The 17275-nt window shown below is 40.7% G+C and overlaps 1 protein-coding gene across 11 annotated transcripts in view; it reads right to left on the minus strand.

Moving 5' to 3' along the window:
- Positions 1–3420, minus strand: part of PCLO (piccolo presynaptic cytomatrix protein) — a 340916-nt gene extending 337496 nt beyond the window's left edge. For 6 of the 11 annotated variants that reach the window (XM_039388718.1, XM_027711469.2, XM_027711472.2 and 3 more), the window contains exon 1: positions 3019–3419. In XM_039388718.1, the coding sequence (XP_039244652.1) occupies positions 3019–3260 (242 nt within the window). In that variant the 5' untranslated portion in view covers positions 3261–3419. Of the gene's footprint in view, positions 1–3018 lie in introns of all 11 variants that reach the window. The other 5 variants (XM_027711470.2, XM_027711468.2, XM_027711467.2 and 2 more) reach the window with 2 other exon arrangements.
- Positions 3421–17275: the final 13855 nt, after the last annotated feature.

Below are 17275 nucleotides of genomic sequence, written 5' to 3' on the forward strand. Positions count from 1 at the left end.
CTCATGCCCCAATGGTTAACTGTTGGGTTTTTAGTCAGTAGAGTGATGACATTAAAAATAATATATATTACTCCTGGAAAATACACCATAAACATACTTTAGAAGTGTGACAGTCAGCAAGACCTCTTAGCATTTCCTATCAAAATGCAGTAATTTTTTTTTTACTGTTGTTGTCTATTGTGACTAACTTAATGAACTGCAGGGAAAAAAACAAACAACAACAACAACAAAAAACCCACAACCAACCAACCAGCTGTATTAAACGCTCATATACTCATTTGGTCATCTAATCCTTTCAGATATGGAACGATTCCTCAGCAAGTGGACATTGACACAGTTACAGAGTCATTCGATGAAGCCAGAACAACTGGAACTTGCTTACAAACTGACTGTGTATGTTTCAGCTAAATTTCCCAACCATGAGTTTTCTGAAGACAGGTAACTGAAATCGGATAGAAAGATTTCCATAGATCCTAAACATCTAACCAGAACCTAGCTAATAAAATGCTCAAAAAAAAATAAAATTAAAAGGTACATTTGAGTTAGGCGGTTTACTTTAGGTGCTCTAGATCTAAATGCTTATATTAATATTCATAAATCTTAAAAGCTCAAAGCCTACAGAAGTCCTAGAAGGTAGAACATTTATTTTAAGGTGGCACAGATGCAACTATGTTACCTGTTACATATATATCTTACTATTAGAAAGTCTGTAGTCGCAAAAAATGTTTCTTCAGGATTCTATCAGTCATGAGGAATTTATACACTTTAAGAGTTGGGTTACTTTGGGAGCAAGAATGAAAGCATTTAGAATAGGAAATAATTATTAGTCCCTAATGTTACAATGGAAATCACAAAGGAAAAATCCATGTTAGCAACATGAAAAAAACCTAACAGACACTGCAATAAGGACACTGTCACAATGCAAAGCTATATGAACTGGAAGCCAGAATTCCTCTTTTGATCACTGTTTCAGTCACTTTACATTTGGACTGGCATAACCAGGCTAGGAAAAAAAAGCTGTTGGGAACAATTGTAGAGCATCAGTTGAGAGGCATTTTCCACATCTGATTTCTTTGGCCACACTGACTAAAACAAAAAGCTTGAAGCTAAGGAATCTGAGTCTCATCAGGCTAGTTCCAGTTTTAGTCTGGAAGAGGGTGTTCCTTAATCCTTAGAAGAGTCTTACTCCATAGGTTTGGATCAGCTTCTTGGTAATTATTCCTAACATTCTTGGTAGATCTTAGAAAGAGAGGTGCACAAGAGGAGCAAGTAAAGCCACAAACCAAGAGCAGAGACAACTAGTAACTTCATTACGGTTTGATAGGCACAAAGATTCTATGATGGGAACTGCTATAGTTTCAAAATGTCAACTTTGACTATAAGGTAAAAGGCTGTAACTCACAAATTTAGAGTGCCTTTACTTTAAATAGAGAGGGAAATGATTATATGCTAACAAGATCAAAGTATGTTTATAGGAAAGAAGCCATTTATCAGTGCAGAGATATCCACATTGCAATGAGTTTAACCTATTCTAAAATATTCCAAGAATCTTAATTTTACTGGAACATTAGCATGAAAAAATAAAGTTTCAAAGTACTTATGTCTTTGCTCATAGACTGTTATACAAAAAGGAATTTTGATCTTAGTTTCAGAGAACTAAAGAATACTTCTTTTTCTCATTAACATCCATAGAATCTGGGCAGAGTCCTGAATTGAACGGAAAATTGTATTTTACACACAGTGGTAATGCCTGATTAATAATTCTGGAAGATGTGAAATAGGAAGATTTGACTTCCAGTCTTAAAAAATGGAGACTGTCATCTCAGGTATAATCCCAGTGACTCCAGTAGTTTGCCCAAGAACAAATTTAGTCCCCACCCTCCTTGCCTCTCCTCTTCTAGAATTCACTTATATAAACCTGATATTATATAAACTCATCATGCCTTTATGTGGGGTGAGGTCAATACACCGTGAAACAGCCGGTCGAGGAGGCTCCTTTCAGCATCCAAGACAAACAACACACCCAGCCTCGGAGCCGGAGAGCAACAGAGGCGCCGGCCCTGGATGACGGGCCGGGGCAGGAGGAGGTTCAGCACCGCGGACAGCGACACGGGGCCGGGGAGGGATGGAGATTCAGGACCGCGGACAGCGGCGGTACCCGGGGACGGAGAATCGGCCCCGGGTCGGGCGGGGAGCCGGCTTGTTGCTCGTCGGGCACTGAATTCACTGGGAGGCAGGGAAAGAACGTGGAAGGAAATCATCTCAGCCTTCGCAAAGGCACAACCTCGCAGAGGTAAAGCCATCACTATCCAGAACACTGGATGCCGTGGAAGTCAATTTAAACTGCTATTTGGCCTCTCCCCCTTTCAAACAACAAAAAAAAACCAAAATAAAATAAAATAAAATAAAAAAATAAAAAAAAAAGGAAACCGCGATGAAACAGACCTCCTCAATCCATGACTATTTAATGAGGCCAAACGATAGCTGTAGAGGTTCCGAATTGGCAGAGTAATGGCCAGCAAATGCATTATGCCGAAAAGCTTTGGAAGATTCAACAAGAATCCCTCTCCACACAGAGACGCTTGCAGAGCCCATCCGCCCTGGGGAGAGCTTCCCTGGCTACTGTGGAAGCTGTGGGGCATCCAGCCTCGTAAAGCACACACCCGCACACGGAAAACCAGAGCGGCGTCTGCACATCTCTCCGCGCCCCAGACACAGAACTGCCGGTGCTCCGGATGGGTGAGAGGGGAGGGAAGGAGAGAGGGAGCAGCCCCCCAGCCAAGGACCGCCGTTATTATTAGGGATCACTGGAGTGGGAAAAGCCGGGGAGTGCGGGCTCAGTCCTGGTGCCCGCGCCCGTGCAGCCGCCCCTTCCCTCCCTCCGCCGGCAACATGGAACGCCGGCTCCCGGTGCGGCGGGCCCGGATCGGATTGCGACTCGCCCCCCGCCCCACCGAGAGGAGACGGAGAAGGGGGGAAGGGAGGAGCAGGAGAAAGGAGATTTTTTTCCGTGCATGCCTTTGCATGGGAGGCGGCTCCGCGCCGGCGAGGTTCCCTCTGGGCAGCCCCTGCGCCCTTGACATGACAGCGGCGATCTGCCTCCTCTCCTCCTCGCTCAGCTGGCTCAGGTCCGCCTCCACCCCGGCCGGGACCAGGCGCTGCAAGGGGGCCGCGGAGCCGCCGCCATCCCCGGCCGCCGCCGCCCCTTCGGGGAAGGCGCCCATCCCTTCGCCTCCTTCCAGGCTCGCCTCGTTGCCCATGGCCGCCGCGGCTCCGCGCTCGCCGCCTTGGGTGCAGACCGGGCTGGGGGGCGGCTCGCAGCCGCGCTGCCCGGCGGGCGCTCAGGGTTCCGCGGCCGCCGCCGCCACCACGGCCCCGCTCGGCGGCGGCAGCGCCGTGGCCGCGCTCAATGGCCGTGGCCGGGCTCAGCGGCCAGGGCCGGGCTCAGTGGCCGCCGCCGCGGCTGCCGGGGGAGTGCGGCGGTGCCGCCCGCTCCGCCGCCCCGCGCAGCGCATGCTCCGGGCGGGCGGGTCCCCCCGCGGGCCGGGCCCGCCCCGCCCCCCGGACTTTAAAGGCACCGCCGCCCCCGCCGCCGCCCCGAGCGCCCGCCGCGTCCCGGAGGAGCGGGCGGGGATGCGCTGCCCGACCCCGCAGGGTGCTGCCTCCCGCTCTCCTTCCCTCCGCCCACAAGGGCGAGAGAGGCTCCTTCAAGCTTTGACTGCTCGTTCGCCCAAAGCACGAACTGAGAGGGGCTGGAAGACGCACCCGTAGGATAGCCCTCCACGGAACCCTTTCAGCCGGGTTGCTCCGGACCCTGAGCAGCAGTTTTGAACGTCCCTATGGATGGAGCTTTCACGGCCTCTCTGAGTCCCTGTCCCACCCTCGGGATGACTGAATGCAGCATGTCAGTGTCATTCCAGGATCGGCGAGCCCCAAACTTGTCACTGCATTCCTAATGCGGTTTCACAGCTGCTGAATATATTGAGGAGAATCACCTTCTCTAACCTGCTGGCCACACTTGAGGTACCACAGGTCGGTCTGCTATTGGCATCCTTCATCTCAACAGCCTACTGCTGAAATGTTTCACCTGGACTTTTTCTGCAAAGTTGCGTTTGGGCCAGTCTATCTGGTGCATGGAGTTACTCTGTGCCAGATATAGAACTCTGCATTAGCCGTTGTTCAACTTGACGAGGTTCCTGCCTGCCCACCCTCCCACCTGTCAGGGGCCCTGCAAGCAGCGGCCCTGCCCTTCAATGTATCTACTGTTCTCCAAGCGGCCATCACGCACAGACTTGCAGAGGGTGTATTCCATGCCGTTGCCCACATCATTAGCAGAGACATTGCGTATCATTAGTCAGAAAGATACAAATAGTAACATACCACCAGTTGGACGTGAAACAATGAACCACAACCCATTTGAGCGTGATGGTTCAGTCTATTTTTCATGCACAGTACAGGTCTTACTAATTTGAGTATAAGGATATTATAGTTGATCGTGCTGAAAGCCTGATGGAGTAATTTGCCTGGGGTTAAACACATGCTGTCTGTTTTAATAACCTTCCTGTCCTTTGCTTCCAAGAGGACTTGCTCTGTAACTTTCCCAGGAAGGGTACTAGCCACATTAGCCCAACTGCCTTGTAGTTCTCTTGTGGATCCCCTTTTTGTAGATGTGTGCAGTGCTTGCTTTTTTTCTGGTCATTAGGGAACTTTCCCAATGTTTGAAGATGACAGAGTGACTTTGAAACAGCATCAGACAGCTCCCTCAGCACCCTTTGATCCACCCCATCTAGTGCCATAGGCTTCTGCATATTGAACTGGTTTAAGTGCTCTCAAAGTCTGTCTTACTCTGCTATAGCTCATGCTTTCACTCCCATGTATTCTGATGCTTGGCTTAGGGATCTGGGAGACTAGAGGGCAACCCTAATCCAAAAAAAACATGTCAAACAGCCACTAAGTACCTCAGCCTTTCTATGTCTTAGCCACTAATTTTCCTGCCTCAATGATTGGGGCAAAACTTTTACCAAATCCTTCCGAGAGATCTTACTAAATTGTGTCTATATTTTGCATATTCCAATGTGTTTGTTAAACAACTAGATCTTTCACAAATATCAATTGTTTTAGCTACAAGAATGTGACAGCATTTGATGCTCTCGCTTGTCTCCTTCTTTAGCACCATTACTTTTCTCCAGACACAGCTGTATGCAGATGAGCTCCCAAAATGACCTACATAAGGATGCTGTGCAAATATTTATAGTACTCCTGTATTGTAGCAATCAGAGATCATTTTTCCAGTACTGGTTCACAGCAAATGATGAAACCAGTAGCAGCTGGGGGCTTCCTACTTTTCTCTTAAGTGCCTATAAGTTACACATCAAAAGAACAACTCAGCAGAGAACATGATAAAGCACAGAGGGAAAACTCTTTAAGTGGAGTATCATGACATGAGTGTGGCTGCCTCTCCACATGGAGTTCTAGGTAAAGACATCAGAAAAACCAGTGGGAAGAGGTAACACATAACACAGTCACAGCTGAACAAGGGCGGATTCACTTGGCATGTGAAGGAAAGACACAAATTTCATTTAATGGTTTTACAGGGAGGCAAATACACATCCCTGTTCATTCAACACAAGTGAACATCATGTACTTAGTTATGAATAAATGTGAAAAGTGCTGCTGCGTAGAAGAAGGCAAGTGCAAAACAAAGATGGGGAACAGGGATTTAATCAGTGAAAACATTTGGTTTTCTGATACATAGTAATGTAAACATTAATAATGCTCTTAGATACTCAATACTTAAATATCCTGTAGAGGGTGATACTCCTGTCCTTTAGCTTGGTAGTCTGAAAGTTTATTAAGTTTTCAAATGAAATTTTTCTAAACAAACAACCTCACTATGTTTTTTATTCAAAGCCAAATAAGTAAATAGAGTTTTTTACTCAGACCTAGAAGTTGTCATGTTTAAAATCAGATGCACTATGTTAGATATAGATACAGACAAAACAAGGGAGACCGAAACACAAAAAATTCACTCAATAAAACAATTTAAACCAGGGAAATATCAGTTCTTCTAGTGCTTATTGTTCAAAACTATATACACTGTTCCTGTTTCACTGTTAGGATGTTCTGAGAGGAAAGAGACATATAATGCCTAAAGAAGCAAACTGAGCCCAAATGGAGGTGAAGGATGACAAATGACCTTTGATGGAAAGTTCATTCTTGGCTTCACTGGAGCCAAAGATGTCACCTTAAAAATGATTATGATTCCAAATATCTTAGGGATTTTCATGGAAACTGTCTCTTTTCACTTTTCTGTGACATTTACCTTTTCTTATGAACCAGCATGAAATTGACAGTTATCTATTCCAGAAGTCCCACTGCCGGCCTGTCTGCCCTACGTCCTGTCATTTCCACATCTTCCTCCCTGTATGCTTCACAGGCTGTCCAAAAGTGACAAGAACACACTAATTTTGGTGTTACAGATGAAACTCAAAAACTAATGAGGCACAATGTTCTGTTGTAGTGAGGAAAGAAGAGTTATCAAATGAATCAGCCTATTTCTCAAAAGTCTTAATATCTAACTTGCAAAAAACAGCTTGGTGGTGTCAGGATAAAAACCCTTATTAAAAAATTACCTGATCTCTAACACTGAAAAATATGATTAAAACCTTTTCAGACATAAAACAGTCTTTTAAAAAACGCATGCAAATTAGAAAAGTTGCTGTAAATTTAGAGGCAGAGATACAGAAGCAAGTCACCTTCCCTTTGATACTAGGTAATATAAAAAGGATAATCATGGACACAGGCAAATCCAACTACCCTTTGAGGACTCGCTCAGTTTTTGTAGAATTTTCATTGTATCCAAAATAGATCAGCACAATCCACAAACATTTATATCTTTTACACTGAGTCATTGAATGATATTTTTATCCCTGCAAGACAAAGACACAGTATATCTGAAGTGCTGTAACTTCATTCAGACTAAAGACTGTGCTATATCAGTAATGCAGTATTTTCATGTGGGCCCAAACAGTTTGGTGTGCAAACTAGGTGCATCAGATCTCCAAAGGAGCCAGTCCAAGTCAGAGCTAAGTATGCAGAAGCAGCACAAGGATGCTAGTTCATCTTTTGCCAGTGCTGAATCTGATCTGGAGCAAGGGAATCTCAGTTAAGTGTTATCTGCAGCACTAAAATGAGTGCTTGAAGTTAATTTACTGATTAACAACACTGAAGACATCCAATCTTCTCATCAGTAGGCTACTTACTATAGATGTGCTCTTTATATTTAGTTGAGAAAAAGCCATTTAGCACATACAATTTGGAGAAGTAATGCTAAGATCATCAGAAGAAAGGAATAAAAGGTCAGTAACACCTTGGCATGAACTGGCAAAAAAGGAGAGGAAGGAAAACTTTTATATCTTAATAATATGCCTGGCATTATGCCCAGATAAAAATGAAGGAGGAAGAAGGCATGTTAATCATTAAAGATTAAGAAAGACTGTACTGATCAGTACCAGAAAGGAAGGTAAAGAGGAGCTAGAATTTGCATAAATATATTTATAAAACTTTACACATTAATAATTTTATATTCTAGCTTGTACAAATACCAAGTTGAAAGTTACAGTGCCCCTAACACATTTATCTATCCCATTTCAGTGATCCAGGAACTGTGGAGGGTACTTTGAGTGTAAAAGACATGGCTAAGATGCAATCAACAGTTCAGTCCATCTGCTATACAGAATGATAGTTGTTTCCAGTGACGCTTCTTCTCTCACAAGTATTAATTCTGTATCAAAACTGCACTTGTCTACAGACCAACCAAAATTTGGCTAAATACTGCACAGCAAATGTTCTTCAAGATCATGATGACTCTCCGGTCTCACCCAACTTACTAGTCACCAAAACAACCAGCACAAGATGACAAGATACCTTCCAAAGCACTGTGTATTGCTGTTCAATTCTCTCTCTACACAGAATTTTCTAATCCATCACTTTGTACGTGCCAGTTGAGAAAACATTGGAATAGTGACCTAATCTGTTCAAAAAATCTGGCAAAACCCCATCTACTTTAGGAAAAAATACCATACGCAACCCAAAACTGAACATAGCATAAAAACTCCCAGGTAGGATAAAACACCCTGGGCAGAATTATTTGCAGTATTCTAGAGTTCCTGAATGTCTGGGGTTTTGGAATACCAGGCACTCTGATACAATAACATTAATGTTACAGCATTCTATATATGATTAAACAAATCACTTTTGAATAGCCTCTGAAGATATTTTAGCCTCATTATCATCAGTCTAAGCCTCATTATCATCAGAAACAGGCTTAGTACATGCACTTTACCCTACTGAGAAGCCAGTGCATAAACACCTGGATAAGTTCTCCTACCAATCTCACAAACAGATTTGCTACTTAAGCAAAACAAAGTCTGCCAACTGCCTACAGCACAACAATGTTGATATGCTCACAATATGGACCATCACAGTATAGATCAGTCACAATGTTAAAAATATTACAATTATTTGCAGTCAGTGTTTCTATTACACAAAGAGTGATTTGCATCTTAAACTGAAGAATGGGACAAAATCACCATTAATTTCAAAGGCTGTATCCTAAACAACCTGCAACAGCAGTAATATTGTAGTTTTGTCCTGTTGTTCTCCACTTGCAGCAGTTGATTCCAACTAATGGTGGTACAGACATCATCACAGAGTTCAATTTTTATTTGTGTATATGGTGAAACAGTCATGGGTGGGATTATTAAAACTAGGAAGAACTTAGAGAAAGACTTGAGCTATCATTAGCGTTGAATTCTGATAAATCACATTAGAATAAAGTAACTATTCTGTTTATTAAATTGAGTTTACACCAGTGAACATAAAAGTGAGACCCTCAGGATCTTTCTTTTAGAATTGTGATTGGTAAGAAAAGAGTGTTGAAAATTCTAATTCCCTTAGTAGTTATCTGTTTAATGCAGAGAGTACAGTAGGAAAAACTTCACAGCCTAAACGGAGGAAAGTCTCGTAGTGAAGTAAATATTTAGGTTTTATGTTAAGGTCCTGCCTGTGCCACAGAGGACAGGCTTTCACTTTAAATATAATATAATCTTATATAACTTTTCCTATTAAATTAATCCAGGGGGGAGGCACGAGGCAGAGGGGGAAGAGGGAGGGAGGAATCTACTAAGATTCATTAGGACTATCAAAAACAACTCTCTTGTGTTACATGGATCCTACTTAATATAGGATTCTTGAGATGAAACCTTCCTCACTTTAAGTATTCAAGTTAAGCTTTTGAGTCCATCTTTTGAAGCTCAGATGTAGAATTATAAGAGGGATGCAGAGCACATAGTTCCAGTGGGTACTGCCAATTGCTTACCATGTATTGAGAGACACATTTTAGACCATGCTAAATACACATTATCTAGGTTTTCTGGCACGAGCTACCAACTGTCTCTGTGATGGAACTAAAGAGAAAAAAATAAACAGTTTATCTTTGATCTATTGTCCTTAAAATGGGCTCCGGATATTGCTCATTTCAGGTAAAGTAAACAACAGTCTTTATCCCAGAAAGTATATCTATTCAGGACTAAGAAAGTTTACCCTTCTCTTCAAATATGTACTTAGAGGCTTTATACTCTTGACACTAGAAATAGCTCCTAGCTTATAAAGGCACAAAACCAGCAAGACATCCCAAAGGCCTCAATTTTCATTTTAGTCCAAAAATAATCTTGGAATGGGTGGGAAGTAACCTCTGGAGGTCACCTGGACCAACCACTCACTCAAAATAAGGCCAACATAAATTAGGTTTCTCAGAGAAACTTGCAGTTAAATTGATCATTTCCAAACATGGAGATTTCAGTCTCTCTGGGCAACTTTATGTGTAATCAGAATTTCTTTTGTTGCAACTTACCTCAATTACATCTCATCCTTTCACTCTGCACCTTGGGGAGGAGTAAGGCTCTGTTTTCTCTGTCTCCTCCCACTAGGAACTTGAAAGTGGCAATAAGATTCATCTTCATAAGGCTGAACAAATGTCTCTCTCAGTCTCTCCTGAAGACAGGTGGTCTGATTTCCTAACAGTTTGGGCAACCCTTCACTGGACTTATTCCAGTTTGTCAATCTCTTTGTTATGCTGACGAACCCAAACCTGACCACAGCACTCCAGTTGCAATATTAAAAATGCTGAGTAGAAAGAAATAATCAGTTCCCTTAATTTCTTGGCTATGATACAGCCCAGTATACTGTTGACTGTCTGAAATGCAGGATTTTGCACAAATCCTTACCAAATTTGATGAAATCGTGTCAGCCCATTCCTCCAGCCTGTCTAGGTCTCCTTGAATGCCACCTCTGCTATATCGAGTTCACCTGCCAGTTTGGTATCACAGAATAACTTGATGAGAGTCCATTCCTTCTCCTCCTACAGATCATTGACAGATATATTAAACAACATAAGTCCCAGACAGACCCCAGAAGAGCTTCACTTGATCTAATGCTTCATACAAAGCATAAATAATTTCCCAGTATACTTTGAACCCCATGACTCAGACAGAATTTCATCATTTAATGTTCCACCCATTGAAACTGCAAGGATTTGTGAGGATTCATAGGAGATCATGCTCAAAACCTGCTAAAGTCAAGATTGAAGACCCCTATTACTGTTCTCCCCTCCTACACAGATTTAGGGTTTTTTAATTATAAAAGGCAATCTAATTGGCCAATTATGCCAAAGCATAATCTACAAGTTGTACAGCTATATTGGATATTTTCATTCACCACCTTCTCCTTCATTTGTCTAAAAATGGTACACAAGAGGACTCACTTCATGATTTTTCCAGGAATGAAGATGAGGTTTGTTCACTGATATCATTTCTGGCTTCTTCCAGCTCCTTCTGGTTGTGGCATTTTCCTTTCCCCAGGCATCAGGGAACTCCCCCAACCTCCACAACCTTTCAAGGACATCTAAGAGTGACCTCATATGACATTGGTCCAATCTCTCAGTATTTACGGATGCATCCCTTATAGTCCCATGGATCTGTATATATTGAGTTTACTCAGATCACTGACTTTATCCTCTTCCACTATTTGACCTACCTAACACCATCTGTACCTACCCAAGCAATGTTTCTAAATTTTTCCTTAGCCTGCTCTCACTTCTACTTCTAAAAATGTTCTTTTTGCACTGGACCCCAGCCAGGTCCTTGTTTAACCAAGACAGACTCCAGATATATATTCTAATTTCTGTGAGTACTAGGATGGATCATTCTTTTGTTTGGAGGAGACTGTCCTAAATGATCTGCTAACTTTCATGAGCTCCTTTGCCCTTCAATACTGCTTCCCACCAGATTATACTTCCCAGTTCTCTGAATAAGCTGAAGTCTACATTCTTGAAAATCAGGATTTGTGTTCTGTTGCTTGCCTTTCTCACTTCCCTTAGGATCCTGAGCTCTACAGTTTCATGGTCACTGACCAAGCCTGCCTGTATTTGATAGTCACATCCCCAATAAGCTCTTCAGAGGCCATGAGTAGCAATGTCTGGGAGAATATCACCTCAGCTTGTCACATACAACATTTGTATTATGAAGTTCTACATGACATTTTCAAGAAGTTTCTGAGACTGTGTCCTGCTGTACTGCCCTTTTGTCAGGTGTTGGGAAGGTTTAAGTACCCTATGAGAAGCAGAGTCTGTAATACACAGACTTTGGTCAATTGTTTAAGGAAGGCTGTCCACTTCTTCACCCACATTCAGAGTGTGCTTAACACACTTCTGCCACAATGTCATGTTTACTGGCCCCTCCTCTGATCCTGACCTGCAAGCTCTCAACTTACACTCTTGCCCATACCATAGAATATCTTCCCACATTAAAGTTGCTCCTTTATATCAGCAGCAATCCACTTTCTCTTCACATTAGTCTTTCTTAAAGGCCTTCTTTCCATCCATCTCAGCACACCAGGCATGTGATAGACCCCATTAAGTATCAGACATTCCTGTGATCTAATGAAATACACATCTACTCCTGCCCAAGCCTTTCCTCTTCTCCAGAAGGATTGAGAATAAAACCTGAACTCCCATGCTGTTTGATCTTGCCTCCAGAGCCCTCTTGTCACGCTTGCTAGCCTCAGGGTCTTCCTTGCTAGTGTCATTGGTGCCCGTATGGATGAGCCTCCAGTGGAGTGCATAATATCTTTCTGTCATTTATCATAGTTCTAATATCACACAGGACATCTTACATAGTATACAGTACTTTAAAATATAAAGTACCATTCGTTATACAATACTTATCACTGCCCTGTACAGTTTCATTAGACTCTTACAAGTTGTGCAGCAATACACCAATGCATGAAATCTCCATTTGAGGAAGAGAGCTTCTCTTATTAAGCATCCAGTGACTTCACAAAAGAAAACAATATTTTTATGACTTGGTGTCTATATGCCAAAGAGTTTTATTATAGTGAAACAAATAACTGTGAAACTCGGTTTAGTCTCAAAACCCCATGTTTGCCATACTGAGCACACCTTTCTAACTCTTGCAGTACTACTATCTTTAGATCATTAAGCGTGTTGCAGTGGCTTGTATCATCAGGCAGGGTGGCAGCCCCTTTTTCCTCACCAAGTTGCTAAAACTAAAAGATTATCCACAGCTTAAGAAATCAAGACTTTCTGTTGCTAAAGAGATTTTTTAATACCTCTAGGTAGCCATTAGAAGTTAATCACTTCTCATGATTAACCACTTCTAGTTATTAACTATATACCATAGTGTGGGAGGCTTTCCTATCTATTGTATGGGGATAGTGATACATTTTGTTCTAACAATAGTGGTAATTAATGGTTTTAAGAATTTTAAACTTCAAATGGTCTAGTGGGGAGGTGCATAAAAGTATCTCATGATTTTCTGTGCTTCTCAATTCACAAATTCATCTGCTGGCAGTGTCTTTACTAAGGGAGCAGTTGAATGTGTATGTGTGTGTACTGATGACACATACTTGGCCTTGTTACTGGATGGACTTCAAACAGGGAACTACGGCAGCTTTAGGTCTAGTGGAGTGGGAGGAAAACTCCCTTGGGTCCTGAGGTTCACTTCTTTTAAGTTTTTGTGCTCTATAAATAAGCATTCAGATTTTCAGAGACATTTTCATCATTTTCACACTAATTCTAGGATGGGACTTAACTAAATTAAGACATCTATATTAAGGTATCCATGGACAACCTCTACATGTGAGCTGAGTGTTCAGACTCCCATTGTAGCTGGACAAGAGCTAGTCCATAAATCATAAGGGTGGAGTCAGGTGAACAACAGATGGGATGCATAAAAAGGTTATATGCTATTTAAGACTTCAGCTGCCAGTGCAGAGAGACAGAGACCTTTTCTAAGATCAATAATTCATTTTATAAATTCTCAGTCATATCTGGCAGCCCTACCATAAGGCACATTAAATGTGCCCACATTAAATGTGGGCACATAACTCGAGGGAGCAGTGTATACCTCATAAAGTTAGCCAGGAAGTCATACAGCCAGCTTGCCTGAAATTTAGATGTCTCCATGTCTTCAGCTGAATCTCAGTGTCTTCTTGAAAGGTAAAGTTTATAAGCCTTTTTTATAAGTGCTCTCTTCCCTAACAGTACAAGCCTCTAGCTGACACATCCAGTGCAAATAACACCTGCAGTTAAGATCAAGAACAAGTTCCAAGCCTCACAGAAAAGTCTTTGTAACAGCTTGAGGCGTGGAGGGAAAGGACTACGTGAACTGTTTCAAATGCTACTTCTGAAAAATGATGAAACCACTCGTGTGCCTGATGGCAGAAGCATATTTTTACAGATTTGTTGGAATGTTTGCAGAATCACAGAATGACAGACTGGCTGAGGTTGGAAGGAACTTCTGAGCCATCTTATTCAAGTCCCCTGCTCATGCAGGACCACCTAGAGCTCATTGCCCAGGAACATGTCCAGACAGCTTTTGAATACCTCTAAGGATGGAGATTTCACTGCATTTCTGTAATTCAGTGGAATACCATTAAAAAAGCATTGTTGCATTGTTGTTTTGCAATAATATAGCACTGAAGTTCCAAGAACACCTATGTTCTAATTCAGCTGCAAGGTTTCCCAAAGCAGTAAAAACAACAGAATACAGTCACTTCAGAGATTAGGTTATAGAATAGCAGCAAATACATTAGGAATAAAAATATCCAGCTTATTTCTCTTACCAGATTCAGTGTTAAATAAAGAGGAGTATGTAGCTTAAAAAAATTAGCTAACTCAAAAAGAGTTTTAAATTATATATAATTCAATTTAAAATAAAACTCACCCCTTTGGGCTTGGCTATTCTTTTTCTATTGCATCCATTGATTTTAGCATCTCAGATAAGCTGTCACCAGCTGAAGGACAATTTCCCCTTTTGCAGAACTCACTCATATAGCACAGAGAAGCTTGGAATTGTAGCAGATTTAGTGAAGTTTCTTAACAGTTCCTGAAGTCTTTTGGACTAATTCACACAAAGAATTTCTAAGGATACAAAGACAGATGAATCTACAATTACAGATAAAACAAGCAAATATTCCCTCCCACACAGATCCTCTCCCCTCTTTCATCTCATCCTTCCCCCTGCCCTGGAGTATCTTCAAGTCATCATTTTGTCTATCTATAATTCCCTTAACACCTGTACTAAATTTACAAAAATAAAAGTAAAAGTAATCATCTTTAACTCAGAAGGCACACAAAGAAGAGAATCAAAGAGCAGCAGAGCACTACCCACGGGTTCTTATGGGACAGGTGGGGTATGACCTCACTGAGTTCTCAACTTTGCCCATTACCACAGTGTCTCTGATAGTCCTATGACTGTAGAGAAGACAAAAACATTTTATCATTAAAATAACGGATTTATGCAAAGATTAAGAGGAAATATGCACCCACAGCTCTATGCTAAATAAATTGATGTTCTCTCCTTTCCTTCGTATTCTTTTTGTTGACCTAGAAAAGTGACTTTTAAATCTAAGATTCATCTTTTTAAAATATGATCTAAATTATTTTTAGGTCTTTCTGTAGGATACTTTCTGAGTTTGCCTGGAGCAAAAACCTAATGGAAGAAGTACTCTATATTCAAATGTTTTTCTCTATATTAAAGAGGTAACTCTCTTCCAATGTCATTTACAAACCAAGAATTCATAGACTAATTCCAGAACAGCAATGTTTGCTATTAACTCTGCACCTTGGACCTAAAAATTCACAAAATAAAAAGAATTAAGGAAATTTGCAACAGAGCCAAGATTTCAAATTCGTTAAAAATGTCTCCTTCCAGAAACAACTCCAGAGCAATGAATCAAAACTCTTGAAAGACCAAGTTTTAACAACTGCCAGTAGTCTCAGGTCTGAACTTAGAGCTATTTCTATATCTTCTTATCTTTCTATAATCCTGACTCAGTTCCTCCCTAAGGACTAGCCCCATTTTTTAATTTTATTTTATTTCTTCAAACCCCTTCCCAGTTAAGTTCCTTTCTAACTCCTCAGTAGAAGTTCCTGACTCACTTAATTGCCTTTGGTAAAGCTATGAAGTGTTGAATTATTCAGCTGATAAAAATGTGCTCTCTGCTACCATGAGGATCACACAAACACAAGAGGACTAATACCACCTTGCCTTATTTGTTGCATTTTTGCCCTGAACTGCCTAGGACATCAACTAAGCAGTTATTCTGATACTCAAATTTCCTAAAGGTACCATGAAAAAACAGAAAACTTGAAAAGGACAAAAAAAAAAAAAGACATTTATACACAAAAGCCCAATTGCCAAAAATCAGTATTTTTGCACAAAACACTGTAAGCATAAGCATAAAATTTCCTTTACAGGGTCAACAGGCTTATATATAACATTAAAATAACAGTTTCAAGGGCCAGTTCAATTTTAAAGTCCTACTGTTGCCACTTGGCTTCTATTGATTTCTATTTAAAAACTCTCATATTTACATTTAAGAAAATTTTCTGTAAATTAATCATAAGTAGTCTAAAATTTCATACCTTTAATAGATTTTGATCAAAACTGTATTTGCGGTTCACATTTACTACTTGATAAATGACAAATGAAATACCTCTTCACCAGGTATTTTCAAGAACCTAGAAATTTCTAGAATTACTAGATATCTTCAGCTATGAGGCTCACAATACTTTCCAAAAAGGTCAAAGTACCTTCCTTGACACTATTTTTAAGACCATCTTTCCTATGCACATGAAAGTTTAGCAAGGCAAAACAGTAGCATTTAGCAATATGACTAATTGGATAGTCCCCTTCTATGTGCACTTACAGAGAATATTACACAAGTTAGACTGTAATAGTAGGATTGAAGTAGTTATTTTTCTGCAGTTTTTACACCCATCTTAGAGAACTGTTCCTTCTTTCTCTTTTCCCTCCCTCAAGCAAACATTTGAAAGAAAATTATTTCACTGTTCATGAACACGTCTAAGAAGCACCACAGTGTGAAGCTACTGTTTAACTGTTTGTTTATAGATAGTATTCATTATGCTCTAAAACTCCTCTCAGAACTGCTGACACCACTGTTGGAGATCACAGCCAGAAAAAAGTAATCCACAGAAGAAACAGATATTTTAGTGTAACCCTAATCATTTATGTCTTGAAAATATTAAGAAAATAATCTAGATTATTTCTCCCATTGGGACAAGCAAGAAAGCCATACAAGTAATGTTTAATCTGAATTTATTATCTGCTATTAACCTATTTTATAAAACAATTAAATGTGATGAGACTACAAGACTATAAGACTACATTACCCTTTAGAATATTGTATGATTCAATGAAAATAAAAAAGTATTTGTGTTGCTTATCTGTTTTCTAGAATGTGACTTTTATGTATCCATACAAGCTTTCGATATTTTTCAAGGAAACAACTCCTAATAATACTCTAATTTTTGCCTCTTTGCTAGAAGTATCTTTCTTACCATAATTCAGATAAAGTTGAGATCAACGGTACTATCACACAGGAATTCCACTAAGGAAGTGTAAAACGAAAAGTGAGTTAGTTGCTGCTAGCAACTATTCAGCCCCTGATATTCTTTTTACTTCTTTCTTGCTAAAAAATTGCATCTGGTATTTACATTCACAATTCAATATGGAAAAGGTGCTCAACATTTAAAGTTATAACTAATAAAAAAGTTGCTTACCTTAAACCTCAGCTTTCCTTGCAATCTTGATTTCTTTTCGCTTGTTTTGATATCTAGTGGCTCCAGATAGCGGTAGAATGAGAATTGCCTGTGTCCCTGGGAATGTCCAGA

Source organism: Pipra filicauda, unplaced genomic scaffold, assembly GCF_003945595.2.
Source record: "Pipra filicauda isolate LSUMZ 115617 unplaced genomic scaffold, ASM394559v2 scaffold101_size5749837_pilon, whole genome shotgun sequence".
Lineage (NCBI taxonomy): Eukaryota > Metazoa > Chordata > Aves > Passeriformes > Pipridae > Pipra > Pipra filicauda.